The sequence below is a fragment of the Sapajus apella genome, unplaced genomic scaffold (assembly GCF_009761245.1).
Source record: "Sapajus apella isolate SASKATOON/1434 unplaced genomic scaffold, GSC_monkey_1.0 scaffold136, whole genome shotgun sequence".
In the NCBI taxonomy this organism is placed as follows: Eukaryota; Metazoa; Chordata; class Mammalia; order Primates; family Cebidae; genus Sapajus; species Sapajus apella.
The window spans coordinates 1,415,217-1,434,766 of NW_022437076.1; the positions used below are offsets into that span (position 1 = coordinate 1,415,217).

At 60.0% G+C, this 19,550-nt stretch overlaps 1 protein-coding gene across 7 annotated transcripts in view; it reads right to left on the bottom strand.

The window, feature by feature from the left end:
- Positions 1–619: 619 nt before the first annotated feature.
- The window catches only part of ABR (ABR activator of RhoGEF and GTPase), a 207,990-nt gene continuing 189,059 nt past the window's right edge, over positions 620–19,550 (bottom strand). For all 7 annotated transcript variants that reach the window (XM_032263461.1, XM_032263464.1, XM_032263463.1 and 4 more), the window contains 7 exons: positions 7,471–7,530; positions 7,037–7,146; positions 6,109–6,248; positions 4,988–5,122; positions 3,842–3,947; positions 1,372–1,519; positions 620–804 (listed from right to left, as the gene is read on the bottom strand). In XM_032263461.1, coding sequence (XP_032119352.1) covers positions 715–804; positions 1,372–1,519; positions 3,842–3,947; positions 4,988–5,122; positions 6,109–6,248; positions 7,037–7,146; positions 7,471–7,530 — 789 coding nt within the window. In that variant the 3' untranslated portion in view covers positions 620–714. The remainder of the gene's footprint in view (positions 805–1,371; positions 1,520–3,841; positions 3,948–4,987; positions 5,123–6,108; positions 6,249–7,036; positions 7,147–7,470; positions 7,531–19,550) is intronic.

The window sequence follows — 19,550 nt, forward strand, 5'->3', positions numbered from 1 at the left end:
ATGGAAAATTCCAGAAATGCGCGCTCCAGCTCTACTGAGCTGGGGATAAGTGTGTCTCCTTGTCCAACATTTGCACAGGCAGCAAGGCAAAGCAGGTGTGCCCCCGAAGGCGGAGGTCGAGGAGGGGCCGGCGGCAACCCAGGGCAGCATCAGGCGGGCCACCGCTGCCCGCCAGCCAGGGCCTCCTCGGAGCCGTCAGGGCAATGGCGAGAACCCAGGGTGCACATGCATGCGGGCTGGGAAGGAGGAGAGGGTGGAGGCAGACAGGGAGGCGGCCGGGAGAGGGCCATCCGGGAGCAGGGCCGAGAGAGGAGAAGCTGGCAGCGGCCACGCAGCGCGAAACGAGAGCCCTCGGCCGGACTCGGGAGGAAAGAAAGTGCTGAAGGACACGGAAGGACAAGGCGGCTGTCTGTGTGCCCACGCAGGCGCCACTGCCCTCCCCGCACGACAGGTGTGCAGAGAACTCCCAACAGCGCGGAGGGAGCCGGGCACGCTAGAGGCCGGAGGGCGTGAGGCGGGCGCGCTGGCGAGGCGGGGCTGGGCCGGCTTTGTACAAGGTGGCACGAAAGACACACAAGTTCCAGTTCTTGGAAGCTGGCTTCCCTGGAGCCTGGAGTGCTGGGTGTGGGAGTTTTCTATTGCAGTCCTTCAAGTCTGAGTTGGGCCCGGGCTGGAGGGGCTGGCTCAGCCGCCCCACGGCCGCCCTGCCTTGGGCTACACGTCAGTGGAGAAGTACAGTGTGTTCCGCTTGAGTTCTGCGAAGGAGATGGGGGGGTGCTGCAGGTAGTAGAGGAGGACCTGGACCTGCGGGGAGACAGGAAGGCTGAGCCTCGCCATCCACGTGACACGACGTGGCCCCGTGGGCCAGCTGCTGTTGCCCTCCCACCCCCTAGACAGTGCCCACCGCCTCCCCTTCCTGGGCGGCCCAGCAGGGGGGTTTGCCTTTCTGCAGCCATGGAAGGCGCCACGGGGCAGAGGGCGGGGGGCCTAGGGCCCCTTCCCCAACCTGGCCATAAGCTTCCGCTCCATCCTGGGGCAGCCACGGTCTGGCCCCTGCTCTGGGCCCTGGAGAAGCCTCCGCCCTTGGGACCAGCCTCAGAGCTTCCACACGTGCGGACAAGGACCTCCCAGACCCCTGGGCTGGCTCTCCGAGACCCAGGCCCACCTGAGAATGCAGCCAGCATCTGGGACAGACGCCCTCTGGCCTGGTCTAGGCTCAAACGTTTTTGTTTTGGCTTGGGGGGTGGTGCAGAAGTGTCTGTAGTCCTCCTCCCAGTGACCCTACAGCCCATCAACCCAGCTTCCCACGAGGGAAGAGGCGTGGGGACTCGTCTCACACTCCAGCCCGGGCCTGGGCGCTGCCAGGGGTACCTGTGCCATGACATCGTGGGACCAGATGTCCGCCGCCGAGGTGAGGTGTGCTTTGCTCTCCACTTCCGAGGGCCTCAGTAACGTGGGTCCAAACACAGTAGCCAGGTTGTGAAGCGACATTTTGTTGACGGGCTCCTTGTCGGCAACCCTGAAAAGGAGAAGACGCGTGGCGGGGGGTTGATCAGCCCGTCCTAGCAGCCACTCGGAGCTCTGGGACCCCTGGCCTTCGCCGTAGGAGGTCTTTAAGGACGCCTGGAAGAGGATCACCTTGTCTCCCTCTCCTAGAAGTGGAAACCTCTGTCGGGGGACGGGGACTCATCCAGGGGAGTAGGGTCCAGCCATATGCTGACATCTCCAGCTGCAGCGTTCCCCTGAACTGGTAGCGAACTGCCTGAGCCCAAGGACCCTCAGATACGAACTCCAGCGCCCTTCCCCAAGAGGCGGTGCTGTTCCCGCTCCAGCTCCCTTCCCCGAGAGGCGGTGCTGTTCTGAGAACCTTCCCTGTAACGACCCACACTCGCCCTTTGAGGTAAATATCATCATCACCCCCATTGTCTGGGACTGGAACCCAGGTAGCTGCCTCCAGAACGACACTTAACCACTGGTGCTGCTTACTCATGGGCCAAGTGGCTGGAGGAAGAGTCACGGTGGGTGGGGCAGGGGGAAAGGCAGGCAGGGCCTGGAGCCCGCCCGGCCACCATCTCTAGCCAGACCCAGGGCTCTGCCAGCTGTGCTGGGACAGGAGCAGCCCTCCTCCCGGATAAGCCAGCGCCGTCCTCCCGGGCCGCTGCCCTCTGGGTCCTCCCCCGCTTTTCTTGCTCAATAGGCCAGATGCTCTGCGATGCTTCCATGGGGTGGGGCTGCTCTCCAACCCATCAGAGGGGCTCTGGTTCTCCTTCAATCTCAGCGAATGTTTCTGGGTGAGACCCACCCACCCTAAGAGTGCCTGTCACCCTCTCCATACCATCATTCCCACCCCCAGGCGGGAGCCGAGGCCGCCTGCTTTGGAAACGGGCAGACACACTGTGATGCCGACAGGCCGCTGTGCAGTGGGCCGGCCCTCACCGTGTGCACAGGGCCCAGATGTGGGAACAGACTGTGCCCAGTTCCCAGGGTGGAAACCGAGTGAACGATCCCTTCCCACCCTTCCCCACAAGGCTTGCCAAGCGATTTCAGGATTGACTGGGGCTCCGGTCCTGGCCAAACCAGAGGAAAAATGTCTCATAATGAGAAAAACAAGGCATCAGCCCCGGGCGCGACCAGGTCTCCACTGGCTCTCCAGAGCCTGGCCTGGCTGAGCCACATGGAGGGTACAGGGGGCCTGACCCTGAGCTGGGGCTGAGCTCCAGGAGGAACTGTTTGCCCTGCAGTGCAGTCCGCTCAAGGGGCTTCCGGGTCCTAGGAGGCAGGTGAATTGAAGGGAGGCCCGGGGAGCTCCTCCCCACGCAAGCCTGAGGACCCTTCAGGCCACCTTCAGTTCTGAGCTTTGCTGCAGGTACCCACGTCCGCAGCTCTTGGCTGGACTGACCACAGAACGGGTGGTGGGAAGGCAAGAAGGGTCTGAATTAGGATCTGGAAGTCGTGGGTTCTAAGGACGGATGTGCCACTAACCCCAGCAAGTCCCCGCTGGGTGTGGGGGCTCACCTTCCCTGTGTTAAGTGAGGAGTGGGCCAGGACCAGTGGGTCTCACGTGTTTTCACTGTGGGCCACGATAACACTTTTTTTTTTTTTTTTTTAAAGACAGAGTCCTGCTCTGTTGCCTGGCTGGAGTGCAGTGGCTTGATCTCGGCTCACTGCAACCTCCGCCTCCCAAGTTCAAGCTATTCCCCTGCCTCAGTCTCCCGAGTAGCTGGGACTATAGGCACCTGCCACCATGCCTGGCTAATTTTTTGTATTTTAGTAGAGATGGGGTTTCACCATGTTGGCCAGGATGGTCTTGATCTCCTGACCTCATGATCCACCCGCCTCGGCCTCCCAAAGTGCTGGGATTACAGGTATGAGCCACCGCGCCCGGCCGATAACACGCTATGCTATAACACAGGACACACGTCTACTCTCTGTGTAATGGAGCAGAACGGTGGCACTTGCACCCAAGGCCTGGTGTGCAGCCTGATACTATCTGCTCTCCATTTCATTTAGCAAAGGCTACACGGGCTGAGTGAGCCACTGGGAGGTGGGACCTGCTGTTATCTACGTGCCTGCAGCCCCTGACGCTCACTCTGCTGCTCTGAGTATCGCGTGGCCAATCTCTGAGGTTACTGTTGAGACCCAAATATTCTCAAAGCAGAAGAGCATGAGTGCAAGAAGCTGGGAAGCAAACTCTCAACCCGCATGGACGGCCCAACAGTGACCAGCGCCCACGCGGAGGGCTGAGGTGGGTCCTCCAGCAGGACCTGCACCCCCTGGCTGAGGCCTATTGGCATCCCGTACCTCCCTTGGTGCCCCTTCCTCCGTGGCACCCCCCCGTTACCTTTTCAAGTGTTCCAGCAGGAAGAGGAAGGTGATGAGGTTGGGGTCGGGCAGGGAGCGCAGCAGGTGCATCATGCAGTTTTCCTTGGCAGCAGGGTCGGACAGGGCTGTGGGAGAGAAGGAGCCAGGGCAGTGCTCGGTTCTGGGGGCTCCCTGCCAGAGCCCCTGTGGTCACGAGGCTGGGGGCCCCTGCGGACAGCTCAGGCTTCCGGCGCTTGCGGAGCACACCTCACCGGGGAGGGTAAGGTCTGTAAGCAGCTGCTTCCTTCAGGAGGCCTGGGCACGACTCAGCCACGAAGCCATGCCACGACTCAGCCATGAGGCCATGCCACAACTCAGCCACGAGTCCCGGCCATGACTCAGCCACGAGTCCTGGCCACGACTCAGCCATGGGGCCCAGGCACGACTCAGCCAGGAGGCCATGCCACAACTCAGCCACAAAGCCCGGCCACGACTCAGTCAGGAAGCCGGCTGGTGGGAGCAGACCCTCTTCTTGCAGCTGGCCGCTTGGGCCTTGGTCGCGGGTCATCCCTGGCCCTGGTCTGTGCTGTGAAGGTTGAGCCACCAGGGGCAGGTCCTGCCCGTGGCGTGAGAGACTGCTCTTTCTCACCCCCCTCTGTGCTGGCGCATGCATGTGAGCAGCCTTCTGTGAGATGCCCCAGAAGAGAAGGCTGGAGGGATACCCAGGGACCGGGCTTTGGCCCAAGCGGGCAGACGCAGAGCCGGCCGGGGCCCTCAGCAGAGGTGACAGGACAGTGTGTGGTCTCGCTGGAAGGCCCAGCACAGCCTGCCTCAAGTGTCCTCTGGCTTGAACCAGCCTCCTGCCCGGCTCTGGGGTGCTGGCTTCTGCCACTCAGGACAGTTTTCCTGGATACTCGAGCTTCCAAGCAGGAGATCAGTGTCCAAATAGGAAGCAGAGGGGGCACCATGGGGACAGGAGGGGCAAGAGGCAGGCGAGAAAGGGTCCAGCCTCACACCAGGTCCCAGCAGGCCACAGCCCACCCTCCGGCCCTCAGCCCCAGGCCCCAGTTCCCTGGGAAGGTCAGCCAACAAGGCAGGCCACAGGGATTTCTCCTGCTGGCTACTTCTCCGGCCAGGGAGTCCTGGCCCAGCCCAGCCTGGCCCCCTGGAGCCCTCAGGGCCTCACCGATGCCCTCCATGAAGGCTGGGTACAGTCGGTCCGTGAGGAGGGGCTCGGGCAGTTCCCGGAAGTAGAGCTTGAGTGTGCCGGCGATGGCGTTGATGTCCATGTCACTGAGCATGAGCAGGATATCCTTGTTATCTGCAGAGGAGGAGCCATGGTCACGCAGCCTCAGCCTGTCCCATCCCCCCAGCCCTCCTGAGGCAGCCCCCACCCACTCCATCTCAGTGCGGTCTCCCCTGGAAAGGCAGGACCTAGGGTGCCCGCAAGTTTCTGTGGGCTGGGGTCAGAGGAGCAGGAAGAGACAGCCTGGGGTCCACCTACTGTGGCTGCTCGGGAAGGGGTGACCGGGGAGTGAGATTCATCACCCAGAGCTCAGAGCCACGTTCACATCATGTGGCCCACACTTGCCTCCCAACTGGAACGTCCCTGTCACTCAGTCCCTCTCGGAAGGCACTGCACATTTTGACACGTAAAAGCGTGTTCTGACAAAGCCTCAGCTTTCAGGCTGCCCAGGGGAGCTGAGTGCCAGTGAGTTCCCCGGCCCCGCCCCACCTCTCTCCAGGCCCTCTCGGCTCCTGGCAGACTCGTCCCTGCCTGGCTGGTGCAGGTGTCCTGACTATCGGCACGTGGTGGCTGCAGCCTGAAGCAGCAGGAGCAGGGAGCAGAAGCCAGAAAGCTCAGGCCTCACCACTGTGGGCCTGACAAGAGGCAGAGCTGCCCCGGAGGGGTCTGGGGCCCGGAGACAGCAGGTGCAGGCTTACTGCTCTTTCCCTGTGGCTCACCCAGCACTAGCAAGAAAGTCAGTCACGCAGACTTGAGTCAGACCTGAGTTTCAGTCCAGAGCCAAAACCTACAAGTTGGGTTGTCCTGGGCAAGCGACCCAGCCCTTCTTCGTGTCTGCAGTTTCCTTACCCGCAGCGATGGATTAGAGACGCGAGGGGAGGGGATTCCATGAGAAAATGCAGAAAAAGCACCTGCCACAGGGACTTGAAACCGACCAAGGCTCCTCTGCTGTGGGCGGGCCTGGCCTCTCCACGAAGCCTCCTGGATCCCTGAGCGCTCCTGTGCCCCCCACAGCCTACTGGGACAGTGTCACAGCCGCCGGCCAGGCCTCCCACACTCACTGGCATCAAAGACGGCCTTCAGGGCCTGGATGTCCGTGGCCACACCCGATATCCGGTAAATGCCAACCTCCTCGATGCCCCTCTTCTCCACCTCCTCCACACACTGCCGGACGATGTAGGGGACCTTGGAGCGCTCCCGCCTGGAGTGGGTGTGAGGACGGGTGGAAGGTGGTCCCCACGACAGCTCCCCCACAGTAGCCCCCACCCAGCACACACGCGCCCTGGGGAGCTTCCAGCATCTGGGATGGGGAGCTGAGAAAGAGGCCACCGTGCCCCCCCCCCCCAGCCAGCCCACCCCAGCCGGTCTGCCCGCCCCAGCCAGCCCGCCCCAGCCTGCCCACCCCAGCCTGCCCGCCCCAGCCAGCCCGCCCCAGCCTGCCCACCCCAGCCAGCCTACCCCAGCCTGCCCATCCCTGCCAGCCTATGCAGGGCAGCAGAGGCCTCGGGCAGAAGGCTTGGGAACTTGGGAAGGGAAGGCTGAGTCTCTAGGGAAAGGGTGTCCCCCAGACTCAGATGCTTGCAGGAGGGCCAGCAGGCAGCCTTCATCAGGAGGTGGGTCAGGACTGAGACAAGGGGCCAGGGCAGTGGGAACTGGGGGACGTGCCCTTTCCCAGGGGCAGCCAGTCCCTGCTGGTGCCGAGCCCAAATGCAGGCCCCCGGCTGACACCTTCTCGCTTATCATGAGGAGCAGATGATCTGGGGTTTCACATGAGACCTTCCAGCGTTTAAGTGCTGGCCAATGTGCTTCCAAAGGGTCGCGTGAGCATCTCTGCGGCCGCTCTAGCTCCACACTGGCTGTCTGCCACCGCTGAGCTGGGGTGACAGATTAGAGGCCAGGATGGGCACAGGCAGGGAGGGCTGGGGGGCCCAGGCTGGCGGGGACACGGGGCACTGGCGCCAGGACTCGGAGGCCGAAGGCAGCACCTACTTAGTCACCACGCTGATCTTCACGCCAAAGACACCCGTCTGCTTCTTGGACGGGGTCCTCTTCAGGCTCATATCCCGGCTGGTGAATTTCATGGAGAATTCCACTTTGATCTGGTTGGGGGTGAGGCAGGCACAAGTTCCCCAGGGCATGAGTGATTGAGGGGTACCCCAAAACACTGGGGTCCCCCCAAGACTGCAGATGAGGGTTAGCTCACACCCAGGCCTTCTCAAAACCTGCAGGGCAGCAGCAGGCAGGGCAAGGGCAGGCGGGAAGATGGGACTGGTCGAGGTGGTACAGTAGCCCCAGAAACAGCCAGAGGGCTGCCTTCCCCGCACAGACATTCCCATCACCTACTCACCCCTTCATCTCACTCACGCCCCCAGAGGGCCGGCTGCCCACCCACCTCACAGACCTCGTTCCCATCCCCCGCTCACCCCGTTCATCTCAATCACGTCCGTGTGCCAGTTCTTGGTCTCCACAGTTTGTGGGTCCAGCTGCAGAGAGAAAATGTGGGTGAGACGGTGCCAGTCGGAGGCCAAGCCAGAGCTCTCCCCGTGGGTCGGCACCGCTCAGAGCCAGCTACACAGGAAGGCAGAAGTCAGCGGCTGGGATAAGCTGACGTTTACCTGGAAATCAACCTTGGGGGGCCGAGATCCCAGGCCCCTCTAGCCCCAGCTGGAGAAGGACCCCTGCCTCGAGGGAGGCAGGCACACTCTGCTAGGCACTCCTGCCCCTGAGACCTGTTCCTGACCTGTCAGCCCGAGAGCTGGCCCTTACTACCCCATTTCACAGATGCAGAAACCAAGGCTCACAGAAGGTTAGCACCTCGTCCTCCTCTCCACACTGGAATGGTCTGGAGGCACCAGCCCACTGGGGGGCCCGGCCATGCATGTGGAGGTGCTGAACGAGTGCAATGAAGGGTCAGGCCACGCTCAGGAGCCTGCCTGGGCCTGGTTGCCAGCAAGGTTTTTTTTGGTGGTGTTTGATCTGGTCGAGGGTGAGGCAGGCATTTTTTTTTTGAGACAGAGGCTTGCTCTGTCACCCAGGCTGGAGTGCAGTGGCGCAATCTCGGCTCACTGCAACCTCCGCCTCCCAGGTTCAAGCGATTCTCCTGCCTCAGCCTCCTGAGTAGCTGGGATTACGGGCGCCCGCCACCACACCCGGCTAATTTTTTGTATTTTAGTAGAGACGGGGGTTTCACCGTGTTGGCCAGGATGGTCTCAATCTCCTGACCCTATGATCCGCCTGCCTTGGCCTCCCAAAGTACTGGGATTACAGGTGTGAGCCACCGTGCCCGGCGAATCCTGGCAAGTTTTAAACTCACTAAGCCTCAGTTTTTCCATCTGCACACGAGGGCCAGCAACAGAACCCCCTCCGTGGGGCAGCTGTGAAGATGCAAGGAGCTGACTTGGCCAAGCCGCTGGCTCCCCAGTAAGCAGATCCTCTACAGGGGAAGCCCCCAGGCTCGAGCCGGAGCCCAGGGACGTGCGGACCCCAGGAGAGATCAGAGGCACCCTCACACAGGACTGTTCCAGATTCTGTTTCGGTAACTCGGGCCTTCGCACCCATCTGCCTGCACACCTGCGAACTAATTTTGAGCAACTGTGAACTCCCTGGCACACTTTTAAGTCAACATCTGAACATTTCCAAGTTTAAACAGTTGCCAAGAGTATGATTTCCAGAATAACGTCAATATTGCCATCTTAAAACACAAGTGTGACATCATTGTCTCACATGTATTCAGTGGGATCTAAAGGCCCTAGTGATGTAATACCCTCAATCATCCACTGAAAAAGCACATGAACAAGCTCTTCTTTCCGTCACGGAGCTCCTGCCTCATCTCTGTCCTTGAACTTCCTTCCATTTCGCCTAAAGAATGTTGTCCTAGTTTATATTTTTATACTTTCAAGTCCTTTGTTCACCATTATATTTTGCTTCCACAAAGAAAAAAAAAAATCTGTGTACACTGAAAACCAAAATTTCCTGAGAATTCAAGGCTCCAGATATTAATATATTCAGAATCAGTTAGTCCCATGACTGGCAGTATACAATCAAAAAGGGGCCCAGGTGCGGTGGCTCACGCCTGTCATCCCAGCACTTTAGGAGGCTGAGGCAGGCAGATCACAAGGTCAGGAGATCGAGTCCAGCCTGGCCAACATGGCGAAACCCCAACCCTACTAAAAATACAAAAATTTGCCAGGTGTGGTGGTGCCTGTAATCCCAGCTACTCAGGAGGCTGAGGCAGAGGAATCGCTTGAACCTGGGAGGCAGAGGTTGCAGTGAGCCAAGATCGCACCACTGCACTCCAGCCTGGGCGACAGAGTGAGACGCTGTCTCAAAAAGAAAAAAAAAAAGTAAGCTATGCATGACACATTTTAATAAATATTAAGTAGCAAACTTTTTGGTGGAATTCTCTCTCAATGAGATGGGCGGAGCATGTTTTTAGTTCACGTATCTGTATGATACTATCTTTCGCTAGAGTGAAACGAGGTTCGACCTCAGTTCTGTTCATGGTTTTGGTTTTAACAGCTGTGCGGGTGCGATGGCTCCTAGCTACAGGATGGCAGGAGTTCGAGACCAGCCTGGCCAACGCAGGACCGTGTCTCTAAAACGAGCAAAAAAGAGACGTGAACAATGAAACATTTTGTTCACAGAGAAGCAGAGGAGGCTGTAGAGTTTCATCGCAGCCATGTTATGCAGCTCTTTAACCTCTTTCTGTGTTACCCGCCTGAAACTGCATCTATGCCTGCTATGTGAAATTACTTGAAATGATCTCTCAGTTGAAAATTAAATCTTCCATCAGTTTTGGGGAAGGCAAAGAACTGAATACATCTGCCTTTTGAAAGGCTTTGTCATTCTTCTTTTTTTTTGAGATGGAGTCTTGCTCTTGTCACCCAGGCTGGAGTGCAGTGGCGCGATCTCAGCTCACTGCAGACTCCACCTCCTGGGTTCAAGCGATTCTCCTGCCTCAGCCTCCCGAGTAGCTGGATTACATGCATGCACCACCACGCCCAGATAATTTTTGTATTTTTAGTAGAGACGGGGTTTCACCATGTTGGCCAGGCCAGTCTCGAACTCCTGACCTCAGGTGATCTGCCCGCCTCGGCCTCCCAAGGTGCTGGGATTACAGGCGTGAGCCACCATGCCTGACTGTATTTATTTTTCTAGAGACAGGGTCTCACTACGCTGGCCAGGCTGCTATGTTGCCCTGGGCTCAAGTGATCCTCCTGCCCCAGCCTCCTGAAGAGCTGGCATTTCAGGCATGCACCACTGTGCAGGCCCTGATTTTTTAACTCACACATTGCAGTTGTACACATTCGTGGGGTACAGCTTGGTGTTTTGAGACCACCCCTTGAGGCAGTTCTCTCCACGCATCAGCATAAGCCTCAGGCCAACTCCACGGCACCTGGTCGGATTTACCCAAAGCCCCTCCTCTGCCCCACTTCCCATGACCTGGCGCTTACTGGCAGCTTCTGCAGACTGGGCCAACGGACCCTTCCCGAGTCTTAGAGGGTGCCTGGACACAGCACGGGGGCAGGGGAACATGCAGGGTTCAGAGGCTGAGGAATCCGAGTCTTCCATTCAATCACGTGCACATGGGCAAGTCAATCCCCCTCCGTGAATGCCAACTTCCTCATGGAGGTGCCTGTATACCCACGCCAGCCTCGCAGGGTTCTTACGGAAAGCAGTGAGAGCGACAGACCTATCCTGAGTATGACAGACCCTCAACACACAGTGTCTCGGGTAATCGCCACAGCAAACGCGCGTGGTTTCAGCTTTCATAGCTGTCCCCTTCTCACAGGTGAGGATACTGCTGCTCAACCAGATGAGGAATTTACCCAGTGCACACCTAGGAGGTGAGAGTTAGGGCTCAAAGTCAAGGCCCCGGCGGGTGGTGGCTCACCTCGTCACCCCCGCACTGTGGGAGCCAAGGCGGGCGGATCACCAGGTCAGGGGTTCGAGACCATCCTGGCCAATAGGGTGAAACCCCATCTTTACTAAAAATAAAAAAATTAGCTGGGTGTGGTGGCACGTGCCTGTTGTCCCAGCTATTCAGGAAACTGAGGCAAGAGAATCACTTGAACCCAGGAGGCAGAGGCTGCAGCGAGCCGAGATCACACCACTGCACTCCAGCCTGGGAAATGAAGCGAGACTCCATCTCCAAAAAAAAAAAAAAAAAAAGCAAGCCTGGGCGCAGTGGCTCACACCTGTAATTCCAGCACTTTGGGAGGCCGAGCCGGGCAGATAACAAGGTCAGAAGTTCGAGACCAGCCTGGCCAACATGGTGAAACCCCCATCTCTGCTAAAAATACAAAAAATTAGCTGGGCATAGTGGTGGGCGCCTGTAATCCTAGCTATTCTGGGAGGCTGAGGCAGGAGAATCACTTGAACCCAGGAGGCGGAGGTTGCAGTGAGCTGAGATCGTGCCACTGCACTCCAGCCTGGGCAACACAGTGAGACCCCGTCTCAAAAATAAAATAAAAATGAAAAATCAAGGCTCCTAACACCCTCTGCTGAACCTGAAGCTGCAGGAGGATGTGTGAAGTAATGACGTGGCGCACCAGCGGCTGCTTCCTTGGAAAGGAGGCATCAGGCCTCCTGGGGTGCGGCCCCACCTGCCAGGCAGACCTGGGCGCTGGGAGGTGCCCCCAGCGTGGCCCCACCTGCCAGGCAGACCTGGGTGCTGCCTCTCACTGTCACTTCGCTCCAGCTGCCAGGGTCAACCTCTGTTTTCCTGGGAGCCTGAGGCTGAGGCCCAGTTCCAGCCCCACCTCCTTCGGAGAGCCCCGTCTGGTGGGAACCATCAGCCCTCTCTGCCTTCCTGCTGCACTACCTCCTGCCCTCTGCAGGCTGCTGGCCCACACACTCCCGGCCTTCTGAGGCCAGGCCTGGGGCAGCTGCCGCATTTTGAAGCTGCAAGCCCCTCCATCCCGGCCACCCTCCTGGTTCCTGCCGCAGGTGTGGCCCCAGTATCTGCTCAGACCCCTGCCTCGCCCCTCGGAGCCCTGACAGTGATGCTCTGTCTCCCAGGACGCCACCAGCCTCTAGAAACCAAGTCTATTTCAGGATATCATTTATACACACAGAAGGGAGGGAGAGGAACAGGGCACATTTTCCAGAGGAATACTGCTGCCCAAACTGCTACGCTATTTATAACTCCTGGGAAATGTGGACTCTGCTATTTCCTGATTAGATTAGCGCTGGGGTGGAGGGGCTGGCCCTGGGATGGTGGCGGATGGGATACCTGGCTGCTCACTCTCTGGTCCCCACAGGCAGGTGCCATCTTTGGGCTCAGGGGGGCAGGTGCCTGGGGGTGTCAGATCACCTGAAGGGAGAGACGGGGGGCTGGTGAAGGGCCAGGCTGGGAAGGCCACTGAGGGCATGGGGACAGTGGGGCCTCCCCAGGGTGGGCTACAGGCGGAAGACAGAAATAGGCTGCAGAATATCCTGGAGCCAGGGCGAGTGACGGCCGCATGTGGTCACTCACAGCAGCTCAACTGTTTTCTTTCTTTTGAGTCAGAGTCTTGCTCTGTCGCCCAGGCTGGAGTGCAGTGGCGTGATCTCAACTCACTGCAACCTCCACCTCCCGGGTCCAAGCGATTCTCCTGCCTCAGCCTCCTGAGTAGCTGGGACTACAGGTGTGCACCACCTCACCCAGCTAATTTTTGTATTGTTAGTAGAGACGGGGTTTCTCCATGTTGCCCAGGCTGGTTTTGAACTCCTGACCTCAGGTGATCCTCCTGCCTCGGCCTCCCAGAGTGCTGGGATTACAGGGCCGAGCCACCGCGCCCAGCCAACAAGTTTCATCTGCACACCTGGCTATGGTCAGAGCATGAATGCACATTCAGACCTCTCCCAGAAAGCAACGCTGGCCACGGGGGCTCACATCCAGGAGACCACCCAGTCCCTGCAGCAAAAACCCAGCAGGCAGGGGCATCAGGTTGGAACGGGGACATCACCTCCGGGGGAACAGGAGTGGAGACCTGAAGGCGTGCGTGGATTCTCTCCCAAGAACCCCGCTGGTGGCTGGTGGAAGCCGCCACACCTTCCTAAACGGAAGTGGCCTCCTGTTTGGGGCAGGAATCAGCAAGCTGGCCTTGCAGGGGGAGAGGGGTTGAGGCTTCAAGGGCAGATGGTACGCCAGGCACATCTGAGCATCTCCAGAGCTGAGTTTCAGGAATGTCCTGGGGATGCCCCTGAGGGTCTCAGCCCTTCCTCCCAGGCCCTCTCTCACCCCGGGGCAGGTGACCCCACTCCTGCTGCCCCTGGCTGGAGGGCTGCTACTGGCCAGCTCCCGTGCTTGCATTCAGGGGCACGCTCCCTCTGGATCTCCACTCCTGCCCCCGGAAGGAGGCTGAGTCCCATGCCAAGCCGGCACCCCTGCCTGCTGGATCACCCTTCCCCCTGCAGCGCACAGCTCACCTGAGGGTCTTCAGGACGGTTTCCGCCACCTCCTCTCCCGCAAGCCCTCACCCAGAGCCCTTTCGTCCGCAGGAAAACGCCTGGGTTGGCCCTACCTAAGGCGGGGGGACTTGGCCACTAGGGTCTCAGTGGAGGGGGAGGCGGAGGTCCCAGGCAGCTGGGGTCTCACTGGGGGGTGCAGAGGTCCCAGGCAGCAGGGGTCTCAGTGTAGGGGTCAGAGGTCCCAGGCAGCCTTCCGTGGACATCACTCGGGAAGCCATCCAGGGCTCACTGGACGATGGAAACCTCAAGACGACATTTGCCAGGGTCCCCAAGGCTCCCAGGCCTCCACCACCTTCCTGAAAGCTGCCCACTTGCTCACTCCCACAGCCTGGGAGCCCCGATGAGCCCTGACCCTGCACAGCCTGACCTCCTGCCTCGGGGCCTGCATGGTCCCTCCTTTCACAGCTGGTGCCACTCCACCCTCAGTCCTCTAAGTCCCAGCATCCAGGAGGTGGGAGGACTTCCCTGAGAGGGGCTGTGGAGGTTCACAACCCTAAGTGTTTCATCACAACAGAGACGGTGAATACACTCCTCCAGGGAGAGACCCTAACCCCAACCCTAACCTCAACCCTAACCCCAACCCAACCCTAGCCCAAAACCCAACCCCTAACCATAACTCCACACCCTAACCCTAACCCCAAACCCTAACTGCAACCCCAACCCTAACCCTAACCCTAAGTGTTTCTTCACAACAGAGGCGGTGAATCCACTCCTCCTGAGAGAGACCCTAACCCTAACCCCAACCCTAACCCCAACCCTAACCCCAACCCAACCCCTAACCCCCAACCCTAACCCCAAACCCAACCCCTAACCATAACCTTAACCCTAACCCTAACAGGAATGCTAGAAAATGACTCCCTGCTGGGCGTGGGGCTCATGCCTGCGATCCCAGCACCGTGGGAGGCTCCGGTGGGCGGATCACCTGAGGTCAGGAGTTCGAGACCAGCCTGGCCAACATGGTGAAACCCCATCTCTACTAAAAATACAAAATTAGCAAGAAATCACTTGAACCCGGGAGGCAGAGGTTGCAGTGAGCTGAGATCGCGCCACTGCACTCTAGCCTGGGTGACACAGTGAGACTCTGTCTCAAAAAAAAAAAAAGAAAGAAAGAAAAAGAAAAAGAAGCTGACTCCAGGAGAACCTCAGTGGAACTGGCCTCTGGACGGGGAACCAGGTGGAAGGTGGAGCTGTGTGGGTGCATTCCATGCCTGCCTGGGAGGGGCCTGAGGTGTCAGTCAGGCCTGACGGTGGGCACGCTTCCTGTGGCTCCCAGGCCAGCGGCCACGGTGGCAGCCCTGGGCTGGCTTTCTCCTGCCCCCCTCCCCCATGTGCAGCCCCACGCTCAGGGCTGGGTCCTCTCGGGACGGGACGTGGGAGCCAGCCTGTCATTGGGGCAGACCACAGGCGTGAAAGGCACGGCAGGGCTGGCAAGCTGGCAATCGGGGAGACGGGGGCTGCCAAGAGCCTGCCTCTCCTCCCTCGGCGGGAAGGAGGATTCCGTCAACGTGGCTGCTCCGAGAGACTCCACGGCAGAGACAGGGCAGGGAGGGAGGGGCGGCCGGGTCAGCTCAGCAGCTGGGTGGGGGACGCAGGTCAGGCTCCATAAGTTCCCCACATCTTCCCATGGCCTGGCACCCCCATGTAAGGCCAGCACCTCGGGGCCAGCCCTCCCCATGTCTTCCCATGGCCTGGCACCCCCATGTAAGGCCAGTACCTCGGGGCCAGCCCTCCCCACGTCTTCCCATGGCCTGGCACCCACCCCATGCAAGGCCAGCACCTCGGGGCCAGCCCGGCTCCTTGCAGCCCAGGTGAGCCCACCCACCACACCCAGGCCAGCCACAGACAGACTCAGGCTGGTGCTGTGGCCCTGGGCCTCGGCCAGTCTCCCCTCCGACCTGAGAACTTCCGAGATCCCTGAGCCTCACAGATGGAAGGGGTTTAGCAGCTCTGAATGAGGCTTTTGTTGAGACAGGTCAGCCTCTTACACCCTCAGCAACCTCCCTTCCCAGGCACCCACTCCCGCCTCTGCCCTCCCACGTCCATCCCACCTCTGCCCTCCCCACATCCATCCCCCCTCCGCCCCCCCCCCCGTCCATACCGCCTCTGCCCTACCCACGTCCATCCCGCCTCTGCCCTACCCACGTCCACTCCCGCCTCTGCCCTACCCACATCCATCCCGCCTCTGCCCTCCCCACGTCCACGCCCGTCTCTGTCCTCCCACATCCACTTCCCTCTGCCCTCCCCATGTCCACTCCCGCCTCTGCCCTCCCATGTCCACTCCTGCCTCTGCCCTCCCCACGTCCACTCCCGCCTCTGCCCTCCCATGTCCACTCCTGCCTCTGCTTTCCGTGACACCCACTTTGCTTTTAGCCCCCAGGCTGGGCGTGGCTGACCTGGAGGAGAAGCAGACAGAATTCACACTGGCGCTGCTCTCGGAGGCCCCACAGCCAGGCACATCTCCCCAGGGGCCTGGGGCTCCATCGTCCTCAGGGCCAGTCTGTCCTCCACTGCCTCCCTGCGCCAGGCAGCCTGGAGGTTTCAGCCCAGAACTGGGCCGCAAGTGACAGCCAGGAGGCCAGCCCTGCCCCGGTACCAGGGCAGCAAGGGCAGGGGCAGGGAGGCCTCCTGAGAAAAGGCACAGGCCGGGCTGAAGCCACACACAGGCACCCTCGGCAGCCCGTCCGGAAGGGAATGGAGCGCCCTGGAGGTTTGCAGCCAAGATGAGAGGCCTTCTGGGGACCTGACAGGGAGCTTCACGCCGGCCACCATAGGAAGGCCGAGGGCCCATCAGACCCCCTGGGCTCCAAAGCCTCGCTCTGGGCCTGGAGTGGTGAAATATCAGCGGCCTCTGAAAGCAGCTTCACCCTCCCTGCCCAGGCCAGGAGCACATTCTGGGCATGGAGCTCGCTGCTGGGGACGGGAGGGGCACCAGCATTTCAGGGCCTGGGCCGGCTCTGAGGGGCCCCTCCCAGGCCTCCCCTTGCTCCGAGTCTCACGTTTGCTGTCGTGCCTGCTACAGTGCACAGTGTGCCAGGCTGGGCGCCACACGGAGGCTGAAGGGCAGGAGCCTGGCACCTCCAGACACCCCCATCCAGGGCACGTAGCCTAACCCCAACTGGCCATGCAAAGCGGCCACCGTGGGTGAGAGCCTGCGCGTGTCTGAGCTGCCGGGGGCTGAGTGCTGCCCCTCTGCTAGGCCGCTCACATGACCTCGTCCAGTTCACTCTCTGAGCCTCAGTTTCCACATATACAAAACAGTGCGGGCCGGGCGCAGGGGCTCCTGCCTGTAATCCCAGCACTTTGGGAGGCTGAGGCTGGTGGATCAATTGTTTGAGACCAGCCTGGGCAATGTGGCCAAACCTCATCTCTACAAAAAATCCAAAAATTAGCCAGGCATGGTTGCCACCATGCACTTGTAGACCCAGCTATTTGGGAGGCTCAGGTGGGAGGATTGCTTTAACCCAGGGGGTGGAGGGTGCTGTGAGCCGAGATGGTGCCACTGCACCCCAGCCTGGGTGACGGAGTGAGACCCTCCCAGCACTTTGGGAGGCCAAGGCGGGCGGATCACCTGAGGTCAGGAGTTTGAGACTGGCCTGGTGAACATGGAGAAACCCCGTCTCTACTAAAAATACAGAAATTAGTTGGGCCTGGTGGTGGGTGCCTGTAATCCCAGGTACTCTGGAGGCTGGGGCAGGGGAATCGCTTGAACGTGGGATATAGAGGGTGCTGTGAGCCGAGATCGCGCCATTGCACTCCAGCCTGGGCAGCACAGCGAGACTCCCTCTCAAACAAAACAAAAACAAAAAGAATCCAAACAAACAAACAAGTAAAACAGTGTAGAAAATGACAGTGCCTCAGAGGTACCACCTCACTGCATCACCGGCTAAGAGCAAGGCCTCGTACTCAGGTGGGTTCAAAGCATGTCATCCCCACAAAAACTGCCTGACGTCCCCACAGCTTTCCACTGCACTCGGGTTAAAGGCTGAGCTCCCAGTCCTGAACCGCAGGGCCTGCATCATCCGGCCACTGTCCCCTCACCAGGCGCAGCGTCCGACACTCCCCGTGACCCCCATGGCCTCCGTGGCCCCCACCTGCCTCTGAACATGCCTGCCTCAGGGTGTGCGCCCTGCTGGTCCTTTGGCCAGGAATGTACCATCCCGATTCTTTATGGCTGAATTCTCCTTGTCATTTAAATCTTCATTACTCTCTACTGCATTAGACCTAACTGTGTTTCTTTTTTTGTGAGACAGAGTCTTGCTCTGTCCCCCAGGGTGGGGTACTGTGGCGCGATCTCGGCTTACCACAGCCTCCATCTCCCGGGTTCAAGCAATTCTCCTGCCTCAGCCTCCCGAGTAGCTGGGACTACAGGCACCTGCCACCACGCCCGGCTAATCTTTTTTGCATTTTTGGTAGAGACGGGGTTTCACTGTGTCAGCCAGCGTAGTCTGGATGTGGCCTAGTGATCCGCCTGCCTCGGCCTCCCAAAGTGCTGGGGTTCTAGGCGTGGGACACTGCGCCCGGCCTGCGTCTGTTTTCTCTGCAAAACTTGTGTGACGCACCATCTCTTGTGTTGACTGACTCAGGGTCTTGTCTTAGGTGCCCTGAGCCCGTCATTCCTGCAGACCCAGCACATGGAAGGCGCCCGGCCGACACTCACAGGCCAGAGGAACTGACTGGGGCCAGGGGAAGGAGGTGGGAATGCCTCCCTGCCATGGTCGCCTCAGGACAGAGGTCAGGAAGCCCTGCGTGCACTAGACCATGCTCCTGAATGGCTGGCGCTGGCCCAGGGCAGCCCTGTGACAGGCTCTCCCGGGTGTCGAGGGTTTAAGGCTTAGGACTGGGAACCTTGAGTCACGGCCAAGATCACATGAACGGGATTCTGGGAGATCGTCCTTCAGCTCCTTCATGGTGCTGACCCCAGAGAACCGGAGAGGTGAGGGATGTATTCCCAGAGCACAGCAGGTAAAGCAGCAGACGCGATACGGAAAAGCCCCGATTCCTGTGGCCTGGCACCCTGGTTTTTCTGGCACCTTCTGCCACATGAGCCCGAGGGCAGGGACGCTGGGAGCCCACCGAGCACAGAAGGGGGGGTCTAGGCGTCGGATGGGAAGGGCACCGTGGATATCACGGCCCTGGCTGTGCCCTGCTGGCATTGGTACCAGCCCCGGCTGGGGTCACTGTTCAGATTCCAGCACAGAAGCTGGTTCCACGGTCTTGGAGCAGGGCTGGGGAAATGTCCGCGGGGATCCTGGGGCCTCCTGACCTCCCTGCAGAAGTCCGTGAGCAGCTCCATACACCAACCCCCCTGCCCAGGCCTCTCCAGGACCCATCCTGGAGGAGGGCCAAGGGCAGCAGACCTGAGTCTAAGGCTCGCCGGGTCCAGAGCGGACACTGCGTTTCTCCCTGGATTGGGCAGGCAGGTCCCGGGCTCGAAGGGACTGCGGGGCCGTCAGGACACAAACATCCCAGCCTGATTTGATAGGGAAAGGAGGCCACAATCCACACCTGTTGAGCCGTTCCCAACCATCTGGGCAGTGACGAGGCCGCTCAGCAGACAGCCAGGCCTCTCCAGCACCCACGCCGTGACCGACACTGGCAGCTGCCCCAGGCCCGCACCTGCAGGGCTCTGGGCTCTTTCCAAAACGTCTGCCCCTGCCTGGGGCCTCACTGCCTCTGGGTACCATGGCATCACGGGCTTGGGCAGCTCTGGCCTTTGAGGAACCTCCATGGTTGGCAGGTTCCACTCTCCTGGGTCCAGAGCCATCCAAAAGCTGGGGCACCAGGCCCAGCACTGCTGGCCAAGCTGTCTGTGGACCACAGGGAGGCTGGTGAGGGCCAGTGCCCTCCTACCCTCCCCAGGTACCAAGAAACAGCCTTGCCAAGCTCACTCAGAGCAGGCTTCCTGCCCTGGTGTCCACAGCCCCTCTAAAGTAGCATGCACTGTGTGCATGGGGGTGGCTGTGTCTGGGTGGGCTCCGGAACCTTCATCAGATTCTCAGAGTCCAGGGTTCCTGCTCTGTGGACTCAAGCAACCTCTTGGGAGCCAGCC